The sequence below is a fragment of the Spermophilus citellus genome, assembly GCF_964194105.1.
Source record: "Spermophilus citellus genome assembly, chromosome: 14".
Lineage (NCBI taxonomy): Eukaryota > Metazoa > Chordata > Mammalia > Rodentia > Sciuridae > Spermophilus > Spermophilus citellus.
The window spans coordinates 63,938,573-63,961,997 of NC_138194.1; the positions used below are offsets into that span (position 1 = coordinate 63,938,573).

General features: G+C 40.3%; 1 protein-coding gene across 4 annotated transcripts in view; it reads right to left on the reverse strand.

The window, feature by feature from the left end:
• Window positions 1–21,531, reverse strand: part of TP53INP1 (tumor protein p53 inducible nuclear protein 1) — a 182,652-nt gene extending 161,121 nt beyond the window's left edge. For 2 of the 4 annotated variants that reach the window (XR_014018771.1, XR_014018772.1), the window contains exons 1-4: window positions 21,289–21,531; window positions 13,675–13,935; window positions 12,615–12,972; window positions 4,654–8,169 (exon numbers count right to left, since the gene is read on the reverse strand). Coding sequence is in view for 2 of the 4 variants with exons in the window: in XM_081266137.1 (XP_081122263.1) it covers window positions 7,920–8,169; window positions 12,615–12,972; window positions 13,675–13,786 (720 nt within the window). In the remaining 2 variants the exon portion in view is untranslated. Of the gene's footprint in view, window positions 1–3,980; window positions 8,170–10,055; window positions 10,094–12,614; window positions 12,973–13,674; window positions 13,936–21,288 lie in introns of those variants that run through there. The other 2 variants (XM_081266138.1, XM_081266137.1) reach the window with 2 other exon arrangements.
• Between the last annotated feature and the right edge of the window lie 1,894 nt (window positions 21,532–23,425).

The following is a 23,425-nucleotide window of genomic DNA, read 5'->3' on the forward strand; positions in this document are numbered from 1 at the left end:
TTCATTCATCTAGCGTGATGTTCTTCAGTTCTATCCATTTACCAGCCAATTACAAATTTCATTCTTCTGTATAGTTGAGAGTAAAACTCCATTTGTGTATATAGACCACATTTTCTTTATCTATTCCTCTGTTGACGGGCACCTAGACTAGTTCCACAACTATTATGAACTGCACTGCTATAAATAGGCACGTGCCTGTATCATTGTAGTATGCTGATTTAAGTTCTTTTTTTTTTCATTCTTTTTAAATTTGTAGTTATTGATGGACCTTTATTTTATTCATTTATTGATACGTCGTGCTGAGAATCAAACCCAGTGCCTCACATGTGCTAGGCAAGTGCTCTACCTCTAAGCCACAACCCCAGCCCCGATTTTAGTTCTTTTGGATAAATACCAAGGAGTTGGGTAGCTGGGTCACATGGTGGTTCCATTCCTAAGAACTCTCCATACTTCTTTCCAAAGTGATTGTACTAATTTGCAGTGCACCAACAATGTATAACTGTACCTTTTCCTCCACATCCTTGACAACATTGTTATTTGTATTTTTTATGATTGCCATTCTAACTTGCAGTAAGGTAAAATCTCAGTGCAATTTGTTTTGACACTGAGGATTGAACCCAGGCTGCCGCACCATCGGGCTATATCCCCAGCCCTTTTTATTTTTGACACAGGGTTTTGCTAAGCTGTTTAGGGCCTCACTGAGCTGCTGAGGCTGGCCTTGAACTTGTGAACCTCCTGCCTCCACCTCCCAAGACAATGGGATTACAGGTGCACACCACTGTCTCCAGCTCAGTTTTCTTTTGATTTGCATTTCCCTGATGGCTAAGAATGTTGAACATATTTTCATGTATTTGTATGACCATTTATATTTCTTCTTTTGAGAAATTAATATTTTTGAGAAACTATATTAATCCTATATTTGAAGAGGAGCTGGCAAAGATTTTCTCCCATTACAAAGGCTGTCTTCACACTTGTTTCCTTTGCTGTGAAGAAGCTTGCTAATTTGAAGCCATCCCATTTGTTGATTCTTGGTTTTACTTCTTGAACTTTAAGGATTAATCTTGTTAAGGAACTTGGTGCCTGCACCAGTATGTTGGAATGTTGTCTATTTTCTGCTAGAAGTTGCAGTGTTTCTGGTCTAATTCCTGTATCTTTGATCCACTTTGAGTTGATTTTTTTGTGCAGGGTGGGAGATAGGGACTTAATTTCATTCTCCTACTTATGGATGTTGTTTTCCCAGCACCATTTGTTAAAAAGGTTAACTTTTCTACAATGTATGTTTGTTGCACTATTATGGTTTAGATATGAGGTGTCCCCCAAAAGCTCACGTGTGAGACGATGCAAGAAGGTTAGAGGTAAAATGACTGGGTTATGACAGTCTTAACTTAATCAGCGCATTAATCCCCTGATGGGGATTACCTTGGTGGTAACTGTAGACAGGTAGGATGCAGCTGGAGGAGGTGCGTCACTGGGGGCATTCCTTGGGGTATATATTTTGTCCTTGCTGAGAGAAGTCTCTCTGCTTTCTGGTTGTCCTGTCCTGAGCTGCTTTCCTCCATTGGGGTCTTCTACCATGATATGCTGCCTCACCTCCATCCCAGAGCAATAGAACTAGCTGACAGTGGAGAGACCTCTGAAACTGAGACCCAAATCAACTTTTTCTCCTCTAAAATTGTTCTTGTCAGGTCTTTAGATCACAGTGGTGAAAAAAGCTGACTAAAACAGGCATCTTTGTAAAGGATTTACACCTGTGTCTATCTGGATTTGTCTGGTTTTATGCCAGTACCATATCACTTTTGTTATTAAAGCTCTGTAGTATAGATTAAGGTCAAGTATTGTGATGCCTCCAGCATTACTCTTATTGCTCAGTATTGCTTTGGCTATCCTGGGTCTTCTATTCTTTCACATAAATTTTAGGACTTTTTTTCTAGTTCTGTGAAGAATGTCATCAGTATTGTGATGAAAAGTGCACTGAATCTGTGCATTGCTTTTGGTAATGTGGCCATTTTAACAATGCTAATTCTGCCTATCCAAGAACATGGAAAGCTCTTTCCATTTTTTAAAGTCTTCAGTTGCTTTCTTCGGTGTTCAGTGATTTGGAGATCTTTCACCTCCTTAAATTTATTTTCAGGTTTATTATTATTTTTTATGCGTTTGGGAATGGAATTGTTTTCTTGATTTCTTTCTCAACAGAGTCATTATTGGAGTATAGGAAAGGTATTGATTTTTGTGTTTATCTTGTATCCTGCTACTTTGCTGAATCTGTCAGCTCTAGAAGTCTTCTGTTGTTTTGGGATCCTCTAAGTACAGAATCGTGTCATCAGCAAACAGATAGGTTGACTTACCCCTTTCCTATTTGTATCTCTTTAATTTCCTTCTCTTGCCCACTTGCTCTGCTAGTTTCAAGTACTACACTGAATAGAAGTGGTGAGAGTGGACATCCTTGCCTTGCTCCTGATTTTAGAGGAAATACCTTTTCCCCATTCAGTATGATGTTGGCTTTGGGTTTGTTGTCTATAGCTATTAAAATATTGAGGTAAGCTCCTTCTATCCCTAGTTCTTTCAGTGTTTTTAACATGAATGGGTGTTAGATTTTGATGAAGGCTTTTTTTTTTTTTGCGTCTATTGAGACGATTATGTGATTTCTCCCTTTAAGTCTATTTATGTGACAAATTACATTTATTGATTTGTGTATGCTGAACCAACCTTGAACTCCCAGGATAAATCCAACTTGATCATGGTGTACAATCTTCTTCATTGTGTTTCTGAATGTGGTTTGCTAATGTTTTATGAAGGATTTTTGCACCTATGTTCATCAGAGATATTGGTCTGTAGTTTTATTTCACTTGATGTGTCTTTATCTGGTTTTGGTATCGGGGTGGTACTTGCTTCATAGAATGAATTTGGGAGTATTCCCTTCCTTTTTATTTTATAAAATAATTTGAGAAGGAATGACCTTAGTTCTTCTTTAAATGTCTGAGAATCTGTTTGGCCCTGGGCTTTCCTTTATTGGAAAGCTTTTATTACAGCTTCAACCTCATATATTTTTATTTTTAAATATAGGTTGGTGGATGGAAATATAGAGGTTGGGGGATTCACACTCAAATTCCTGTTCACTTAAATGATTACTCATTCATATACTAATTTTACACAAGCTTTTTAAGAAGTATTTAAAGTGCATGTTAAACAGATCTTTTGTACAAGTAAAACTAAACAGCAAGTATTTTAAATTAGTTATACCTACTTTCAAGACTAATGATCATAAAGATTAAATAAAACAATCTGATAAGTGTGATGTTAAAGGACATTTTATTTACTGACAGAATAAAAACCATAACTCCAGACAGTGCAAAATGCACTGCTGAACCCAATTACAAAGAACTGGTATTAATACACAATGTTTAAGCAATGCTACACTTATTTTTGGCAAAGTGCTGTATTGTTCACTCTGTATAAAACTGACCTTCTATGAACCAATCCGTATAAAAAATTTCCATAAAAACAAAAAAATTTAGACAGTGGCTCAAGAAAACAAGCTGCCATTTATGCATAGATTGATGTACAGTATATAACCTAACCAAATGTCCCTTTTGAGTTTTCAAGTTGATGAAAAAAAAAGGTGTCCAGGAATACATTAAGAAGGCACATAGTACAATCTACAACACTCTTCAGTCTTCATAACTTATGCCCTGCCCTTGAAAAGCAAACGTGTTCACCATTTTACTTGAGGAAAACATAAATCCACTTTTAAAAAAATAACACACACAATTATTAATTAAAGTTCAAAACCTCTGGAGGAAACAACCAAAAGGCAAACAAAACCACTCACACACTCCAACCCTGAACACACACCAACCTCCCCAAGTACTCTAAGTACTGGTTTGGTTTTTTACACAAGTCCACCTAGAAAACTAAAACTTCAGGCAAATACAGAGCAAAATTGGGCATTTAACAATTATACATTTAAAAAAATGTCATAAGGAAATTTTTCAACAATATACAAACATTATCCCCATAAGCTGCCCTCCTCTGAACAGGAACTTCTCTTTCCACATAAAGGATACTGTTGCAAAGAAAAGTTCTCCTGATCTGTACCTTGTAGGTACCCCTTTCCTCCACTTAAACCTCTTTAATTGGTGTCAGATTTCAAGTGAAATTGCTACATGGCAAGACTGACACCATTTTATTATGTAAGTTTTCTAAATAAAGCATTTTATATAAAATTTTAAGCTTTAAAATAAGTACATAGGGATGTCATTAATAATACATCAGCATGGCTGATAGCTGTGAAACTATCCATGATAGGAACCCATCTTTAAAAGAGTCTAACTAGTATTTATGGGCCTTATAAAATAAAAGATAATTTCAAGGTAACATAACAAACATACTAGTATCTCCTAGTACAAGGAGCAGTCTCTTAACTGATTTGAAAACAGAAACAAATACTTGAAAACTTTTCTCACTAATCTATTTAAATGCAGATATCTGTCTTCTAGTTGGGTTCCTTCATTTTTTGCTTCCAACTCAAAGAAAATAAGAATAATGAAGATGTCCTTCCTTGCTCTTTTTTCTTAAGAATATAAAAAAGATAATATATTTCCTTAAGGAGGAAGAGAGAGCAAGGTAATTCAAATTTCAACAAACTAGCATTACAAAACCAGTCTACTATACAGATCTGAGAAGCAAAAACAACAGGTAATGCTGAATGGCCCTCTCAAGTTTTAAGTAAACTATCTTCTTGCTAGAATCAAAGAACTGATAGAACAGAGAAGGTATGTAAACAGGAACAGTCTGTATGGGAATTGGAAAAATATACAGGAAATTAATGTGTTTGTGTTTGTGTGTGTGTGTGTGTGTGTGTGTGTGTGAGAGAGAGAGAGAGAGAGAAAGAGAGAGAGAGAGAGAGAGACATCTCCCTGTAACAGGAAGTCTAAAATCCAATCATTTTGCATTTTCTGCAAAAAACTTCCCACCCACCCAGCCATATAAATGCATTGCTACAGAAGATAAATAACAGATAGCTAATCTTCAACTTATAGTGCAGAACATAATTTGATTAGCTGAGGAAGAAAAATAAACATAGGGTACACATTATAAAATATTTTACTAATGAAAACAAACTTTGAGGAATGTGGTGCATTATAAAAAGTCAGAAATCTATTCATGAAGCACTGCCTGTGTGCACCACACATTCCAGACTTTTTCCAAGTAACATTCTATGGTATCAGTTTAGAAACAGTCAGAGCTCCCAAATTCAGAGGAATCTTATTTCTCACTGCCTGAACTTTTAAGTAATATGCACAAATATGCATTGTAAACCACTAATAATCACAATAGCAAAAATAGCAATCAATTCACAAAATGCTTTTTGGCCATGTTTTAAAGAATATGTAATAAGTCAACATCATTCTTTTGTTGGCCTTATGTCTTACACATGGTCAATACCTCTTAAACATCTCATGACCAAGAATTTCAGCTGAATTATATAACCATTTTATTCAATTCTTATATGTACCAATTTTAGACAGAAATCTTAGATACTGACACAAAACCACAGTCTTCCATCACAGGTGGTATGGTAATCCTAATTCTGAAAAAAAAAAAAAAAAAGTCCCAGTGACTGAATTTTTTTTGTTTTCCAGGTACAAAGCATAAAAAAACAAGGCCCAGATAAGGCAAACAAAAAGTCAATAACTGTTAGAGACATAAATGTATTTAAGGTATCAAGAAGTCTGAAATAAAAAGTAGTTTAAAAAAAAGATTATTGCAGTTTTATATACAAATCTGTTCATGCTGCCTAACAAATTCTCATGACTGAACTTCTGTGGCTTGTGGGGTACTAACAACTCTCATGCACTGTATGAAAGTGGCCCCATGAAGGCAGAAGTTTAGGTCCAAAAGACACCTCTCTGGTTTGTTTGAGTCACCAGAGTAGAACAGACGCGGTGTAACATACACACTTGCATGAAAACTCTCCCAACTCTGGTAAACACAAATATTAACAAATAACTTCTCAGTTTGACAAAACTTTACAGACTTGGCCCCTAATTAGAAAACAAATAAATAAAAGGGGAAATCCTTGGAAAAGGGGAATAAAGAAAGAAGGGGGATCTAGACTCTAAAGAGACGTCTGGCACTTCATCACAGCCAGTGGAAGAACAATCTAAACCACCAACTAACTACATGTTTGACCTTTTCCAACTCAAATGCCCCAGTCATGTCAGAAAAGAGCACAGCTCTTCCCTGGAAGTCTCCCAGGGTTCCCTGCATCAAGCTGCTGCAGGGTTAATGAAAATATAATACTTCACAGGACTTTATGCTGCTTTTTCCTTGAAAACATTTCATAGACATATGCTCATCATCTACTAGGGTTGCAGAGGAGATGGACAAATAGGCTGATTGTGCAGGCAGTGATACTGTTCTGTGGGTAGCATGAGCTTTCAACCATGAATGCATTTAAGTTAATTTCAGAGGAAGCTAGCAAGGGTGTGGACAGTTCCGCAGAAGCCATCACCAGAGTGAAAAAATGAAGCAACTGGCTAGAGGTACGGAAATAGATTTTTCTGTGTCGAGTTAACTGGCCTTCGTGTGAGTTGAACCCTGCACCCTGGCCTCATTAGCACCAACACTGTGAAGAACAATGGTGGCAGAAGAACTGCGACAGCCCACCATCACTAGATTCAGTAGAAAGGCCCTTGGAAGTTCACACGAGGTTCAGTTGTGGACAGCCCCATTTCCTATCAGTATGCGATCCTCACAACAACCCTGTGAGGGAGGTAAATGTTACTACTCTCCTGTTGTGGAGGAAACAGAGGCCAAAGTGGTTCAAGATTTTGCCTGAAGTTAAAACAAAAAATGAAAGCTCAAGGAAGCCACCTGTCACTCTTCTCACAGGCACGATGAAGACATCACCAGAAGTCCCTCTTCACCCTTGCTTGCCCCTTGGCAAGACCAGCTCCATGTCAGAGGGTTTTCACTGTGTCTAGAAATAAGAAGTCCATCGCTTTTCTTGTGGGCAGATAGAAATATGAAAAGTCACTCAAGTGTCTGGACAAGTACATCTGAATTTATAGCTGCTATGAGGAGGAGTGAGCAGAGCTGGCAGGAAAGAATCCAAACAACTTAAATATGGACTAATGGGTTACTTATAGACATGGGTTTTTTCAACTATAATTTCACAGGTCTAATTTCTTCCCTCTGCACATGAGACAAGTGCTTTTGTCCATGACACCTGATCTGTACCACATCACATAGTCCCACTGGAATTGCTGAATGACTGTTCACTAAAGCTTAATGTACCTGAATTCCACAATGAACTGCATGACTAATCTGGAAAAAAATAATCACATACAGAAAATATCAAGTTTTCTTTCAAAAGAAAGTCCAGCCATAATTCCATTATATCCAATGGCAACTATCACCTGTTAATGCTCATGTTAGTGTGTAAAAATGTATTCATATTATACAGAAAAGATTATCAAGTACTGGTCAATAAAGTGTATGGCTGACCCTGAGAATAAATTTTTGCTTACTCAAAAGATTAAGTAATACAAAATAAAATGAAAATTGTAAGATGCCTATTCTTGTACTTGGGGGAAGAAATGTCTTTAAATTGCTGACTAACCTGTGTACACCTTAATAAATTTAAAGACATCCCCAAACACCAAACACTGTAATTGTATTGATATGTTTCCAAAAATATCCTGAAAAATTTTACAAAAAAGTACATGTTAGGAGCAAGGCATTATGTGAAACACAGCATAGAAATCTGGTTTTTAAGATAGTGTCTAAATATACTGATAAACTATGTGATTGGTCATCAATTGGCTATAAAGAGACAGCATTTTCATTGTACATATACGTACATTCCCACACAGGTGCACAAACCAAGAGAAACCAACCAGCAAAACTTGAAATTCTTAGTAATTGTACTGACGCGGGCAGGGCTGATGAACCACCCAGCCACTGTGCCTGACTTGCCGGGAGTGGCAATCCCTGGTAAGATTTTGGCGACGAAGACTATTTCTGTTCAGAGACTGCCTTTCACCATGTTCTTTTATCCACTGGGAAGGGCGAAAGCTCTTGGGTTGTTCCAGAAAAGTTGTATGAGCAGCAAGAGCTGCAACATAGCAGTGGATGTGTTGCCCCACTTCATTTTGGGCTTCCACTCTGAAACAGAAAAGTAGGATGCATTGAAGAGCAAAGTATGTGATTAAGGAAACGCAAAAAGACATTTCACAATTCAGTTGGACACATTGATTTGTGGTTGGATGAGTTTATATTTTGTTACCATACTGACTGATAGTGGTGGAAATGAGAAGCCAAAAAAAATTTTTTTTTTTTTTTTTTTGGCAGTGGGGTACCAGGGATTGAACTCAGGGATACTAGACCACTGACCACATCCTCAGCCCTATTTTGTACTTTTAATTTAGCGACAAGGTCTCACTGAGTTGCTGAGCACCTTGCTTTTGCTGAGGCTGGTTTTTTTTTTTTAATTATTTTATTGTTGGTTGTTAAAAACATTACATAGTTCTTAATATACCATATTTCACAGATTGATTCAAGTGGGTTATGAACTCCCATTTTTCTGAGGCTGGTTTTGAACTCGCAATCCTCCTGTCTCAGCCTCCAGAGCCACTGGGATTATAGGCGTGCACTACCCTGCCTGGCAGAAACCAACTTTTTAATAGTTGGTTCACAGATTAAGCAGACTGTACTCTAAAAATATGCTTTATACTTTGAATGAATTAAAGCAAGTTTTTCTAGTCAGGGAACTAACATTGATTGAATTTCTGTATTTGCATCTTTTTTGGGGGAAGTATTATCTATTTTCCTTTTTCTTTTTTGCACAGTACTGGGGATTTACATAAGGGTACTCTGTCATGAGCAATATCCCCAGTCCTTTTTATTTTTTTTTTTTAACTTTGGTTGCCTATGCTGGCCTTGAACTTGTGATTCTCCTTCTTCAGCCTCCTGAGTAGCTAGAGTTACAGATGTGTGCCATTGTGCAGGGCAGTCACTTTATCTTAAAAAGAAAAAAAAGTTTTGTTTTTTTTTTGGTACTGGGAATTGAACCCAGGGACTCTTTACCACTGAGCTACATTCCCAAATCTTTTTTTTTTTTTTTTTGATTTTGAGACAGAGTCTCACTAAGTTGCCGAGGCTAGCTGTAATCCTCCTGCCTCAGCTTCCTGAGTTGCTGGGATTAATAGGTGTGTGCCACTATGCCTAGCAGGAAAATATTTTAATTCTCAAATTTTACTTATCAGAATGAACTATGCCAAGAGCACATTCACAGATGCTTTCTGCCTACAAATAAAATGTTCTAGGAAGTATATTTTAAGCCCATATTTCATGGAAGTATATGCATAAGGAAATTCTACTGACAACATTTTTCTAGCCAGAAGCCACTGCTTATTATAGAAGACAACTCCAAATTTTATTTATATATGATAAGGTATATTCTGAATGGCATTTACTGTTGAGGTTTCAAGACCCTTGAGGAACACATCGTCTTAAAACATAGCCATACACCACTACGGTTATCGTGTCTTCTATATTAAAAGTTAACCAAGTAGGATTGGTCTAGACTATATTAATATATATCATAAAGAGTTTACGTTTCTATTTTTTTGTAGTGCTGGGGAATCAAACCCAAGGCCTTGCACATGCTGCCCAAGTGCCCTCCACTGAGCTAAACATCTAGCCTAAGTTTCAAAATTGTTAAGGGTTATTTTACACAGGAAGGGCAGTTGAATTTTTTGCCTAAAATCACTTCAGGAAAATACTTTTAACACACAAACACATGTATTTAAATTTGAATTAAATCAGGTTTCATTAAGAAACTGATAGAGGGTTGGGAGTATAGCTCAGTGGTGGAACACTGGCCCAGCTTGTCCAAGGCACTGGATTCATCTCTAGCACCACTCACAAAACAGAACTAATAGGAGTCGAAATAAAGAAAGTGGTTCATAAAAGGTGGGCATTTGGGTAACTAGCCTCCCTATGCAAACTGGTAACAGAGATCACACAGTCTCAAAGTTGAGTATACTTACTCTGTGCCCGTGAGTCTTATAAGCAGCTTTTCCTGGCCCTACAAATGTTAAATGGTGAACTATTAAATCACTAGTAAGATTTAAAATGCTATTTTAATTTTATTGTTAGGACGTGGTCAACTTTTCTTTATTAAAACTAATTTACTATAGGTCATTAAAGGCATATATATTAAGATTATGAGAGCTCATAAACTTTCTCAAACAATATTCATAAAGGCTCAAATGCACATGCCAAAGCTCATTATAATTATAAAGCACCTTATTTTTATGTGCTTTATGGTAATATCCCTGAGGACAGAAGCATGGTAGCAATTTAACTTTTGAAAGATATATGGTTTATTGCCTTCTTAAAAAACAGATTTTGTTGTTGCCGTTATTGTTGTCTTGTGGTGCTGAGGATAGAACCCAGGGCTTCATGCATGGGAGGCAAATGCCCTACCACTGAGTTCTATCTTCAGTCCCTAGAAAACACTGATGTTTACTACATAGCTAGCCTCCTGATTTTTCAAACACCTGATTCTATCTGGATATAGTGGGCCTTAGAATTTCAAATCCAAAAATATGAATGTTAAAAAAATTTAGCTGCTATCATTAAACTATAATAATCTTCAGGATTTTCCTATGTGCAAAAAAAATTCACATAAAGTTTAGTGCATTCTTTTGATAATTTATAGAAAAGTACCTATTTAACTATTCTATATAACATGTGAATGCAAAAACAAACAAGATAGAAAAACAACATTCTCACTGCATCAAAACTACAAATGCATAACAACCAAATGCAGTACATGGTCCTGGATTAGATGCTGGTTTTGGACAAACTTGAAATAAGAAAATGTCAGTATAATTTGGCTAGCAGTATAAAAATTTGTTGAAGCAAAATGGGTACCACTGTCTAAATAAACAGGTTTCAAATAGTATATACAGCATGGTCCATTTGGGGTAAAAGCATGTGTGTGGTTATGTAGGTATGGGTACACACAGGAAAAACAATCTTGAAGGATCTGCCCTAGGGTATGTATATACCTTTGGGTCATGAGAATGTCATTTCAATTTTTTAAATGTTTGCATATTTGCATTTCCTGGGCTTCTGTAATACTGAGTTATTTTACAAAGCTGCATACTACAGACATATACATGTACTTTTAAAAATGAAAAGTAAATATACAAATGCCAATAAGTTTAAAGTTAATTATTAATCATGCTAAATTCTTGAAATTCCTCAGAGGTGAGACCAGAATCAAAAGGGAAGAATATTTAAGAACTGAAGAAATTTTAAAAAACTACAAAGCAACTAAATCAAATATCACCTCCAAAAAGTTATAGTTTGAATTTTTGTTGGAATGCCTGAAGCACCTCTTGATAAAATTATGGGGCTGAATAAGTGCCAGTTAGATAAACATCTCCCACCAAAGATCTTATCCAGTCTACAACCTGTATCACTTAACTATATAAACACATTGTTTTTCATTTTGGTATAAGCAAAATGAAATATGTTTAACCTCAAAAAAGATCATTACAATATTGAGACTTGAGAGGGCAGCAAACTCTGGTAAGGTTAAAGAGCTTCCTGGGCCTTGTTTATATTGGCAAACAGGAAACAGAATATATACACAATGGTCTTGTTAGTGGAGCCAGGACCTAGACAATGTAGAAGAGGCCCTTTAGATAACAGTGAATTGCTCTAAAGTATCCAAATTCACCTGGACCTTTGACTTATAAGTTGGTGCCAATATCCCCCAAATGCTTCAATGTCACAGGGAACATTTTATTGAAATGCATAATGGATTAGCTGGACTGGGCTAATTAACATGGTAATGGGGCTTTATTTTAGTGGGTGGGGGCAATCTCAAATATATTCCTTTTATGTTCTCTGATAAAAGCCACATAATATCTGGAAGTCTGTTTTGGAACATCATAATCTTTACTCACTGGGTACCTGCCAGAATTTACCAGGCCCTCTCTCCCCATCTGCCATTTAGACAGAACACTCAGACCACTTGGACCCCCCATAAAACAAAACATCATTTTGGTGTGAAATCTTTCCTCTGTAAGGCAGAACAAATATTTTGGTAAAGCAGCTTTTGTACTTTATGTTTAAGATTTCTTAGGTTTTCATTGTTAAGCACCATTTAATGTGGCCTAGCTAGGAATATGTAGAAAAAAGTAAAAGACATAAGACATACTATACTGTTAAGTGTATTAATACAGACTGTTTTGGCTGAATTTGATACTCTAGATGATCTAGTCTATAATGTGCCAGAATTATATTCTAAAATACTTGGCAGAAATGCCAGTCTTTTATTTTCCTTCAGTAGCAGAATTTTATCATACAATTTTATAAATGAGAGCTCTCTATTATATAACCATGCTACTACTTTTCAAAAAATCTTAAATGAACAAATTTTTATACCACTGACCACCTGTGCACATGCCTTCCTAAATCTCTAAACGAATCACTTTTGCATCTCCTAAAAACTTATCTTTGAATTGTAGCAGAAATAAAGAGAACACGTGCTCAGCAGACTATCTGCAGAGAATAAATTATTTGCAACATACCTGGGACTACTTGGGTTATGAAATTCATCAGTCCCACAGCTGGCCTCACTGAGTCCAGGGCAGGAGTTATGCACAGCATAGACAGACATGCTGGGATGTTCGATGAGAAGGTTTTCCATAGGACTCGTTTCCACCTTGATAGTGGTTAATCCACCTGCAGTAAAACATGGGGGAGGGGTGATAAACCAGCTCTCCTCCATTGGACAGGACTCAAACTGGAGGAAACAGGAATCAGTTGTATCAGCCAAGCACTCCAGAGATGCAGGTAAACAGGAAAAGACTGAAGGGTGTTCTGTAGGTGACTCTTCACTGATGTCTTCTTCTTCCTCTTCCTCTGCTGAGAAACCAGTGCAAGTGTCTAGATAGCAGTCCACATTGCAGTTCACATCCACGGGAGGATGATTATCACAATGATCAGTCACAGTGGAGCCACCCATCAAATTCACAGCACAGAAAAAGGAAAGACAATACTGTTAGCTGATGCTCACATTCCTCCCTTTATTTAGTTCAGAAACAAAACCATTTATATTTATTCATAATTATTATAAAATAATTTTCCAGTACTGTGTATATGTTGGGGAATGGGGGAATATTATATTGGCTTTGCAGGAATGGTTTTAGGGCTGTTTCTATTCCGCTAAATAAACATGTAATGAGCCATTAAGGTTCCTGCTTGTCTAATATGAGGTTTTTCTATTAAAGGGCCTCTGATTGGATCAGGCTGTACAAGTGACAAAATTGGAAAGTGTGACATCAATCAATTTTACTGACTGATCATCTGGGCCAAAATGTTTGCCAAATTTTAGACAAATGTTTGTTTACTCACTTTTTTTTTTTTTTTTTTTTTTGGGTGCTGGGAATTGAACCCAGGGGCTTGTGCATGTGAGGCAAGCACTCTACCAACTGAGCTAATTTCATAACCCAAATAGTCCCAGCTAAACCCAGCCCTGTTTACTCACTTTTAAAGCTTAAAAATCATCAGTTACTGGTTTACTTAGGCAAAAAATGACGTGAGACTTTCTACTTTTATTGTGAAGATTTACCCTTGAGTATACCTTACCAATGAAATCAACAAGAATCCATTCATCATCTTCTTTCTCGCTAAATTCTGGTTCATGGTTGGAAGAAGTATTAACTTCACCCACAAACATTTTATTCAGCCTCTGGAACATTATTAAGGCAAGATTGAGACTTTGGCTGGGTGTCTTTATAGCTGAGATTTCAAAATCCTATCTTCAGTTAGCCCAACAGCGCAGACAGGTGATTAAAGTGCACAGGGTGCTTATTCAACTTAGGTGAGAAGCAATAAGAATCATCATCCCTAAAACAAAACAGAAGGAGGAGGTTATTTCAAATCAGCATATATTTCTATGTGGACATTTTACAAGTGCACACATACCCTAAGATGAAAGCACACACTTTAGCCTACATTCTACAGCTATTCTCTTCCTGCAGGAGCCAAACCTGAGACATGCAACATTTCTTATTTATAAAAAATCATGAATTGAGTATCCAAATGCAACCTTCACATTATCTTAAAATAAAAAGGAAGGAGTTGTTTTTGTCACACCTGTGCTTTTTTAAGGGATGAATTTGAAAAATATATTTCAAACTACAGGGCTTAGGGTATAGCACAGTAGTAGAGCTCTTGTTAAGCATGCATGAAGCCCTGGACTAAATCACCAGCACTGTCAACACACACACACACACACACACACACACACACACACACCACTTTTATCTCAGACAGTAGTACCTCTCTGGTATAAGCAAAACTACATATGAAGGATCTTGTTATATAAGGCTCCAATGCCCAGAAGTCTTCCAGTGAACACAGAAACTGTGCCATGTGACCACAATTATACCTGGCCCCAGTCTTCCCCTGGCTCTGTTTCCCTTCCATCCTGTACTTCTTGTCTATAACTACATTTAAAATCTACAAGCACTGCACACTCTGGCCTCTAAGACAATTCCTATATCTGGCTTGGAGAGATCTACACTGGAGAAAACTGAGCTGGGCAGCAAGTGGAGCAGCTCAGCAGGGGGTTCAAACTCTGGCTCTCTGCTTACTCACCATGAGATATAGAAGCTATGTGACTTCAGTTGTTAAGAGTTCCTACCTCAGGGAGTTCTAAAGGAGGAAATCCAGTTTGCTTGATCTTATCAGAGATGCAGATTTATTTACCCATTTTTACCTGGTTACTAGATAGTATATCAAACTGCTCACATATCAAAAAGAATTTCAATTTCCCCCCCACACACTTATTCATCAACACTGCTCTTTGTCTCTTCTCAGTAAGCAGCAGCAGTCGTTGAGGCAGACAGCCAAACAGTTCCTTCATTCCTTTTGCTGGCTCCTGCCCACTCAGCTCTCATCCAAACTACCAGCAAGCTGTGTGAACTCTGGGCTGCACAGGTAGCTCAAATCTACCTACTGTCTTTCATCACTCTCACCCTAGTTGAAGACAACTTCCCCAGGACTTTGCCATGACCACCTTCTAAAAAGTCACCCTGATCTTACTTTTGTTAACTGGGTTAATGCAGGCAATATGCTTAGCACATAGGTACTTGGCACAAACTTCTCTGTCTAGGTCAACTATTCTTCTACAGATATTTACTGGGCACCTATTAGGTATAAGGCATATACTGAGCACAGGGGAGATGGCAGTGAACAAGGCCCTCCCACAGCAGGTGACACAACCTGGTGGGATGAAGCCATGCAGGAAGAATACTGGACAGTCCTCGACCTTCCTGGGTGTACCCCTGCAGTAAGGCTTTAACCTTGAGGAGTAGACAAGACTAGGCAGGGAGGGGAAAACAATAAGGAACACTATGGAAGCCTGTAGATGAGCGAGAATGTGGCTCAAAATCCAGATGGAAGGTGATAAGAGCAGACTGCAGGCTAAGTAGGTACCAGAACCTGCAAGGCTTTGGAAGGCAGAAGTTAAGGGCAGAGTGGGGAGGCAGACTGGGTTTCTGATTTGGCCAATTGAGAGATGGTGGCACATTTAGGGGAAATAGTATTGCAGAAAGAACAGGTTGGGCATTGTGGACATGCTGCATTTGGGGAGTCTGCATGATAATGCATCTGGAGATGTCTAGTAGGCAGCTGAATATGAGACACTGGAGTTCAGGAGTATGGTGTTAGCTGGAGAAGCAGAGCTGGGACTTTTCAACACAAAGGGGGATAGAAACCATATGAATGGATGAGATTACCCAAGGATGGTGAAAAGAACCTCACTAGTCAGTTCTTATGGCAAGAATCAGCTTTGAATAACTTCAGACTCTTGACCTTTTACATTCAGAATAATCATCTTCAGCTATGAAAGTAGTTGAGAGATGTAGCTGATGAGAATTTTGCTGGGTTTAACTTGTTGTGTACAAACAAGACTGTTCCAATTGTTTGGCACAAGGGTAAAACATTTTAAGTAAATGACATTAGGATACTTTGTGGTCACAATTCATCATCCTCAGCCATTAATTAAAAGTGGGTAAACAGGAAGTATTACTTGCATAACCAGTCTTCCTGAAACCTTCTGGAAAGCAACATAGCCAAATCATGAAAGCTGGAGCTCCAGCATGAGAACTCAAATTTGGCTGTATGGTCCATGTAAGACATTAAAAGTGGGCTCAGCAGACTGAAGTTGTACTTCAGTGGTAGAGCACTTGCCTAGCACATGTGAGGCTCAACATAAAAATAAAATAAAGATATTGTATCCATCTACAAAAAAAATTTTTTAAATGGGCTGTGTAATTTGCATGACCTACTGCAGTATGATAGTTATGTCCCCAAAGATGAACCATTCCAAGTTCTGATATAAATGAATATTTTTGAGCATGTAAGCTAGGAAGAAAAAAGTTTTCTAATAATTCTGGAGAGCACAGTATTGGATTCTGAGTCCATATCAGCTAAGTAGCTGGAGCTGCTGGGTGAGGAGGGGTGCACCCCACAGAGACCCTTGCTAGAACTGAATGAGTGCCTTGTCCCTAACTTGTGATGTGATTCCTGAAGGCAAGGTACTGGGGCCCAGGCCAGACTAGTGGCAACTATAGGGCAGAAAATGGAAAACATTGCTGGGGCAGCTGCTGAGTTCCTAAGTACAAAATGTCCCTCTAGCTACACCTCCAAACCCATGGAGTGGAAACTGGCTTGTGCCTGGAACACGTGCAGCTCTGCCAGAGGAAAGGCTCTGCCAAAAGAACTGAGGAGCAGCACAGGCCAGTGCTTTTTTTAATGCCTCCAGGTGTCCCACGTCTCTTCAAGGACAACCAACCTTAGGTGGGCAGAGTGCTGAAGCCTAGTCAAGTGAGGGAGGGAAGAGCTCATCCTTCATCTCCCCTGAGTCACTACTGGGTGTTTGTTTGGAAGGACACAAAATGGAGTCCTGGGGGAAGAGGAGGAGCACTGGCCTGGGTACCAGCAGAAGCTCTGGCTCTAACACAGGTAGTTGGAATTATACAATTCAGCCCTCCTGAGGCTTAGCATCACTGTTGGAAAAATAGGCAGTCAGCACCTGATTGTCTAAAGGAGATCCCCACAGACTTCTGGCTCAGTGAAGAAGTGAGACTGGTCTAACTATGCAAAGTAAAGTTCCTTCAGTTTTGCTTTCTGTGGGTGTCACAAGGGACAAGGAGCTTCTGGAGAGACCCTCATACACTGAAACTGTCCAGTGCAGAAGCCACCAGGCACAGAAGGTGAACAAATACGTGAAATGTGACTAGTGCAGTTGAGGTGCTTAATTTTTCATTTAAATCCACTTAAATTAAAAACTTGATAATAGAGTCAAATTTTGGAAAATTTTCAAGTGTGTCTGGAACAATTAGGGTGTGTGAATCTGCTTTTTCAACTGTAATCTTCAGATACCTTAATACAGACCAAGTATTTCCTATGAAATTCAATTGCATCTGAATTGATATGTTGTGTATAAAGTATACATTGCAGTGCATTTGAAAGACTTAGAACCAAATAAAGTAAAACAGCTCCTTGATGTTTACCTTGATTACCTGTCAAAATAATAAATGTTGGACACATTAGGTTAAATATTGATAATATTCATTTCTTTTGCCTCTTTCAACATGGCTACTAGAAAGTTAAAAACACACGTGGCTCATGTTGTAATTTCTGTTGAATAGTGCTGTTTCAGGAAAATCTCCTTAAAATCTTAAGGGACTCTCCTCCCACGGATGACCCAGAGACTGACCCTGCATAGTCACTACTCCTCTTGACCTTGGCTCCCACACAGGGGTGGAGACTCAGTGGCGGCTGGTCCTACTTGGAGCTAAAAAGCAAAGCAGGGCTTTAGACTTTTCTCTACCCCACACAGCCACTGACTCTTTGATATTTACAACTCTAGGATAATGATAAAACTAAAATGAAAGTTCCAGAATACCATGAGTCCTAGAAGACACATTTACAACTCTGGAATTTAGCAAAGAGGTAGGTGTAAAGAAGGCTGGGTGGGGTAACACTGCTTTTCTTTGAGACACCTGCAACCTCTAAGCTAGAGGCAGCCTCAGCCCAGCAGGACCTCAGTGGAGAAAAAGTATCCTGGCACAAGCATTTGGCGAAGGCTGCTCTGTCAGGGTCCTGTCTGGCTCAAAATACCTCCACCCCTCCCTTTAAAAAACAAATCATATTTTTTATTATAAAATAAGCAAAGCCATATTAGAAAGTTGAGAAAGCAAATAAGTTATCATTCCATTATCTTGTTGCAATTGTTGTTAGCATGTTGGTATATTCTAATTTTTTTCTTCTACAAGGTTTCTTTTTATCATAGTTGTAGCCTAGAGAATGCACAATTTTGTATCTTGCTTTGTTACTGAACATTTTATCATCGATGTTCTTCATATTATCACATGAATAGGAAAGCTCTATGGGTAGCTGAGTTTAATACTTATGGATAACAGCATTCTATTTGAGAACTTAGAATGCAGTTGCTTGTTTGGAAGGTCTTGTGAGTATAACTTATCTTCTCATTTTTGGGGAGAGGTACGGGGATTGGACTCAGGGGTACTAGTCACATCCCCAGCCCTATTTTATTTTTTTAAAAAAATATTTTTTAGTTTAGTTGGACACAATACCTTTATTTTATCTATTAATTTATATATGGTGCTGAGGATCAAACCCAGGGCCTCACACATACTAGGCGAGTGCTCTACCACTGAGCCACAACCCCAGACCCCTATTTTATATTTTATTTAGAGATAGGGTCTCACCAAGTTGCTTAGTGCCTCACTCTTTGTGGAGGCTGGCTTCGAATTTGTAATCCTTATGCCTCAGCCTCCAGAGTTGCTGGGACTATATATAGGGGTGTGCCACTGCTCCTGGTTTATCTTCTCATTTTTTTTAGGTAATACACAAGAGGTAACATGTGGTACCTAAAGGTGGCCTGCTCCCTTTGAAATTTTGGCTCTGTGCTGCAACCCATGTGAATTCAGGATATTTAGTAACCTCTTGGTGCTCCAGCTTTCTCATCCTTAACATAAGGATGATAGTTATATTACCTACTTCTTAGTGCCAATGTGAGGATTAGGTGTGTAACACTTAGAATAATGCCTGGCACATAACAGGCATTTGTAACTATTAACTACAAGTTCATTCTAAGCCACTTGTGAGCATGTGAGCATCTCTGGGTCTGCTTTACCTGTAAAGTATCTATCTAATAATTAGAACTATGATCTGTAGAATACTAATCATATGTGACAGGAACTTGAGATACTTGTTCCATTTTACTGATGAGGCAATTGAGGCTCAGAAATTAATTGCTCTGAAGCGACAGAGCCAGTCACAGGTGGAGCCAGCATTACAGCAGAAATCCCTTTGATTTCAACCCCTTTCTTTTTCTCTGCAAATGATCTCTCAGTCTCCTCCTAACCACAACTCTGTTCTATGAAGTTCACAAAAGAGCACTTTTCAGTTGATTTTAGCTGCCAGTAGGCGGCACCAAAAAAGCAACATTTTAAAACTTAAAAAACAAAACAAAAAACAACCATAACTTTGATGAGTGCAGCTGTGGCTCCTTTACAGTTTCAAAATATCAGGTGGCTAAACACACCTTCATTGAAAAGCAGCCTCAAAAGTATTCTACCACTAGTTTCGAAAAATAAAGATGCTGATTAAATTAAAAAAAAAAGTCGAACTGCCAAAAAAAAAAAAAAAAAAAAGCAAAAAAACCAAGAAAGTGGCTTTTGCTTGTTCCAAGTCTACTCAGTCTGTTCACACAGTTTACACTGGATCCTGCTGTCTTTCCTCAAAGCTGAGCAGTGGGCAAAGGCATAAGTGGGATGTAATTCATAGCCTGCTAACCTTGAATTCTGAAAGCAGAGCCATGCCTAAAAGAAATACACAAGGGGACAGAAAAGAACAAAAGGTAGCCTGAGAAAACAAAAGAGACCTTGGTCACAGAAATTATGTCCTGATTTCAGGCAAGGGCCTTTGAAAATTATGCTGCCGGCTCAGAATTACAATGGTTGCAACCTAAAATCAAAAGCTTCCCAGTACTTTTTCCACCTACAAATGAAAAACATAATTCAATTACGAAGCAAGTGATTTCAGGATCTTGGGGGGCGGTCTTTATGACCTCTGTTTAATGACCCGAGGGTGACACCCTCCCCCCTTTTTTTCTCAAAACTACTTTGCATTTAGAAAAGACTCTTTTAGCTAGGGATGCCCAAGTCCTTAGGAGCTACAGATGGAAAGGGGCTCCTCCTTAATCTACTCAAAACTGGAATTAACATACTGAGCAGATGTGCTCAGAAAATACAAATCAAAACTTAGAATGCCCACGGCCAAATTCATCTGCAACTTTGAAAGAGTAAATATCATTTTCTTTTAATGGGCTGCCTGGCCCTTAAATTACTTAATTTCTTTGTGCCTTGGGTCTCCTTTCTATAAATAAGCAGGCCCGCTACATAGGCTTATTGTGGACCATCTGGGATTATGTATTTAAGCCCTCGGCTTAGTATATGGCACATTCTAAGCACCAGTGATCAAAATGATTAGGATTTAAATGACGGGTAAGAAAAGTCCTCCTTCCACGGGTGCAACCTCAAACCGTGAAGTGTAAGATCAGGTGGGGTCCTGGAAGAAGCCACCGACAGTCGGACACTCAGGCGGGGGCGGGTCCCGGGTAACAGAGCAAGTTTCCCGGTGCTGAGCTACGGTGCGCGACCCTTTGCTGGAGGGCAAGCAGAGGGGACCAGGAGCCTAGGGAGGGGAGGCGGCGAAGCTCTGGGCCGCTGTGTCGGAGCGACGCGTCCCGGGCAGCGGCCGCTCCTCTGGAGCCCCGACGCCGAGTCCCGAGTCCCGAGCGGGCAACTCCATCCAAGGGCGGAGCGCCGAGCGCCGGAGGGCAAAGGCAGCAGTGGGATGGAGGAAAAGCCCTGGAAGAGGGTGAGGAGGAGGAGAAAGAGGGGGAGGTCCTGCCGCGGCCAGAAAAACAGGCCACACTCGGGGGAGGAGGCAGAAACCGAACACCCAACCGCCGCCCAGCGCCGGGGCTCGGTCCGGCCCGTGTCCGCACGCCGGGCCGCGGGGGCCGGCTGAGCGCCAGCCAGGGCTGGGCGGCGGCGCGAGAGCCGGCGGCCCCCGAGTGCAGGGCGCGCGGCCAGACCCGCGGGGCTCCCGACTCCGGACCCCGCCGCGGCCCGGGACTCCGGCCCCGCCCGCACTTACGTGGGCCGGAGCTGCAGCGGGGACGCGGCACCGTAGCACCGCGAGCTCGGGGCGGGCGCGCGGCGGAGGCTGCTGAGGTAGCTGCGGCGGAGCCGGGCTGCGCCTCTTTCGGGTCCGGGACCGCGGGCGCGGGGCCGGCTCCAGCCCTCCCGTTGCTGCTCTGGCCGCCGCCGGCCCGTCCAGGTCCTTTTGTTGTTGTGCAGCCCTCGGAACAGCTGATCGGCCGCTCCGCCCGCCGTCGGGCCTGGCCGCCCCGCCCCGGGGCCGCACCAGGGTCGGCCCCACCAATTGGCGGCGCGGGAGCCCCGGGGCCGCCCTGCGAGAGGTTGTCACCAACGCACGTGACCTGGCGCCGAGCCGGCAACGCTCTCGACTCAGAAACAAGCCCGGGCAACAAAGCCCGGAGTCTAGCGTGCAGACCTGGGCGAGTGGGAGGGCGAAGGGGGGCGCAGGGCTGGGGCCCCCCACACTGGAGCTGCTGGGAAGGAGAGCAGGAAGGAGAGCGAGGAAGCACGGGAAGAGCCGGGGCTCACGAGTTCTTGAGGGCACTGGGAACATGAAACACTTTTATCTTGTAAGAGGAAAATTAAGGTGACCAAGGGTGACGAAGACTGAATTTAGACTCCAAGACCTCCTCCCGTCCGGTGTAGGGTAAACCTGTAGATACCGTGCCCAAGGCAAGCCCGCTTCCGGGCCTTCCTGGTAAGGAAGATCTGGGCCGGATAGAGAGGGTGCCAGCCCTCAAAACCTTTTTAAGACAGGGAGCCGGGCCTCACCTGCTGTGTTAATACACTGGGAGGTGACTGAACTTGCCCCTAGAATCCTGCCTATGGACAGGGCAGAAGCCAGGCAAACATACTGTGAGCCCAAGCCTGAAGTCAGAGCCACAAGGGCCCTCTGTTCCAGTAGAAAAGAAGAACCCTGCATGAAGAAGAGTTAGAAGAACTTCTTCCCCCAGGCTGTGCAGCTAAGCTCTCCTGTGATCCAAGGAGGTTATGGCCTCTCTTCTGCTCACATACCTGCAAACTGTGGATATTCACAGTCTACCTACTCACTGGACTATTTATAGTGAGAAAAGAGTAAGACAGTGACATAAAAATACAAACCAAAGCTCTGTACACATATAGGTAGATTAATTGTTGGCAAAGAAATCATGTTGAAGCCTATCAGTTCTCTGGATCCTGCTTAAACAGAGATGTAGACCTCTGACCCAAGTGAAATGTATAGCAACCCTTCAGAGATCTACCTACCTTACATTACAGTATCTGAAAGATTTTCAAGCTCCGGCCCTCACAAGGATCCTGTGGTCAGTCCATTTCCAATAATATTGGTTTTAAAAGAGTATAAGTTAAAGTTCAGGGAATTGTCTGACAGGAGTAATGATTAAAATATGATAGTCATCTGACCTTACAAGTTACAAGACTGTAGTTTGTGGACTGGATAGTCTCACAGAATTGAACGTGGACTGGGTTTTAGATTTTGGCAAATCAGGTTCACCCTAATATTTTTTCTCAAATTCATTGCTATGTTAGGTGTCTCCTTAGGAGTCCATGAGGAAACCATCTTTCCATCCAAAGCAAAAGTATGATAACATTACAAGAATCTAATTATTTTTCAGTGCTAGGGATTGAACCCAGGGAGCACTTTACCACTGAGATACATCCCTTGTCCAATTTATTTTTTATTTTGATACAGGGTCTTGCTAAGTTGCTAAAGCTGATCTTGAACTTGTAATCTTCCTGCCTCAGTCTCCTGAGTTGCTGTGCTTATAGGCATGTACCCAGCAGGGGTGTAATTTTTTTAAAAGTCAAAAAGTCCTATCTTTTTCCATGTTGATAAGTTTTATTACATTTAAAGGCAACATGTGAAAACTTACTAATACCTTGTTATGGTAGAGAAAACAATGTGAGGTAGGCGATGTTCCCAAAGATGGCCACCACAATCTCTCCTTTGTCACAAAGTAGAATAGTTTTCCTCCCTTTGAAGCTGGGCTGTCCTAGCATCTGCTTTGACTAACAGAATGTGGTAGAAATAATGTTCTGGTACTTTCATACCTGGACATTAAGAAAAACTGACAGCTTCTGCTTTGTATTCTAACAAAAGCCAGCCACTATGGAAGGAGACAACATCAGGCCAT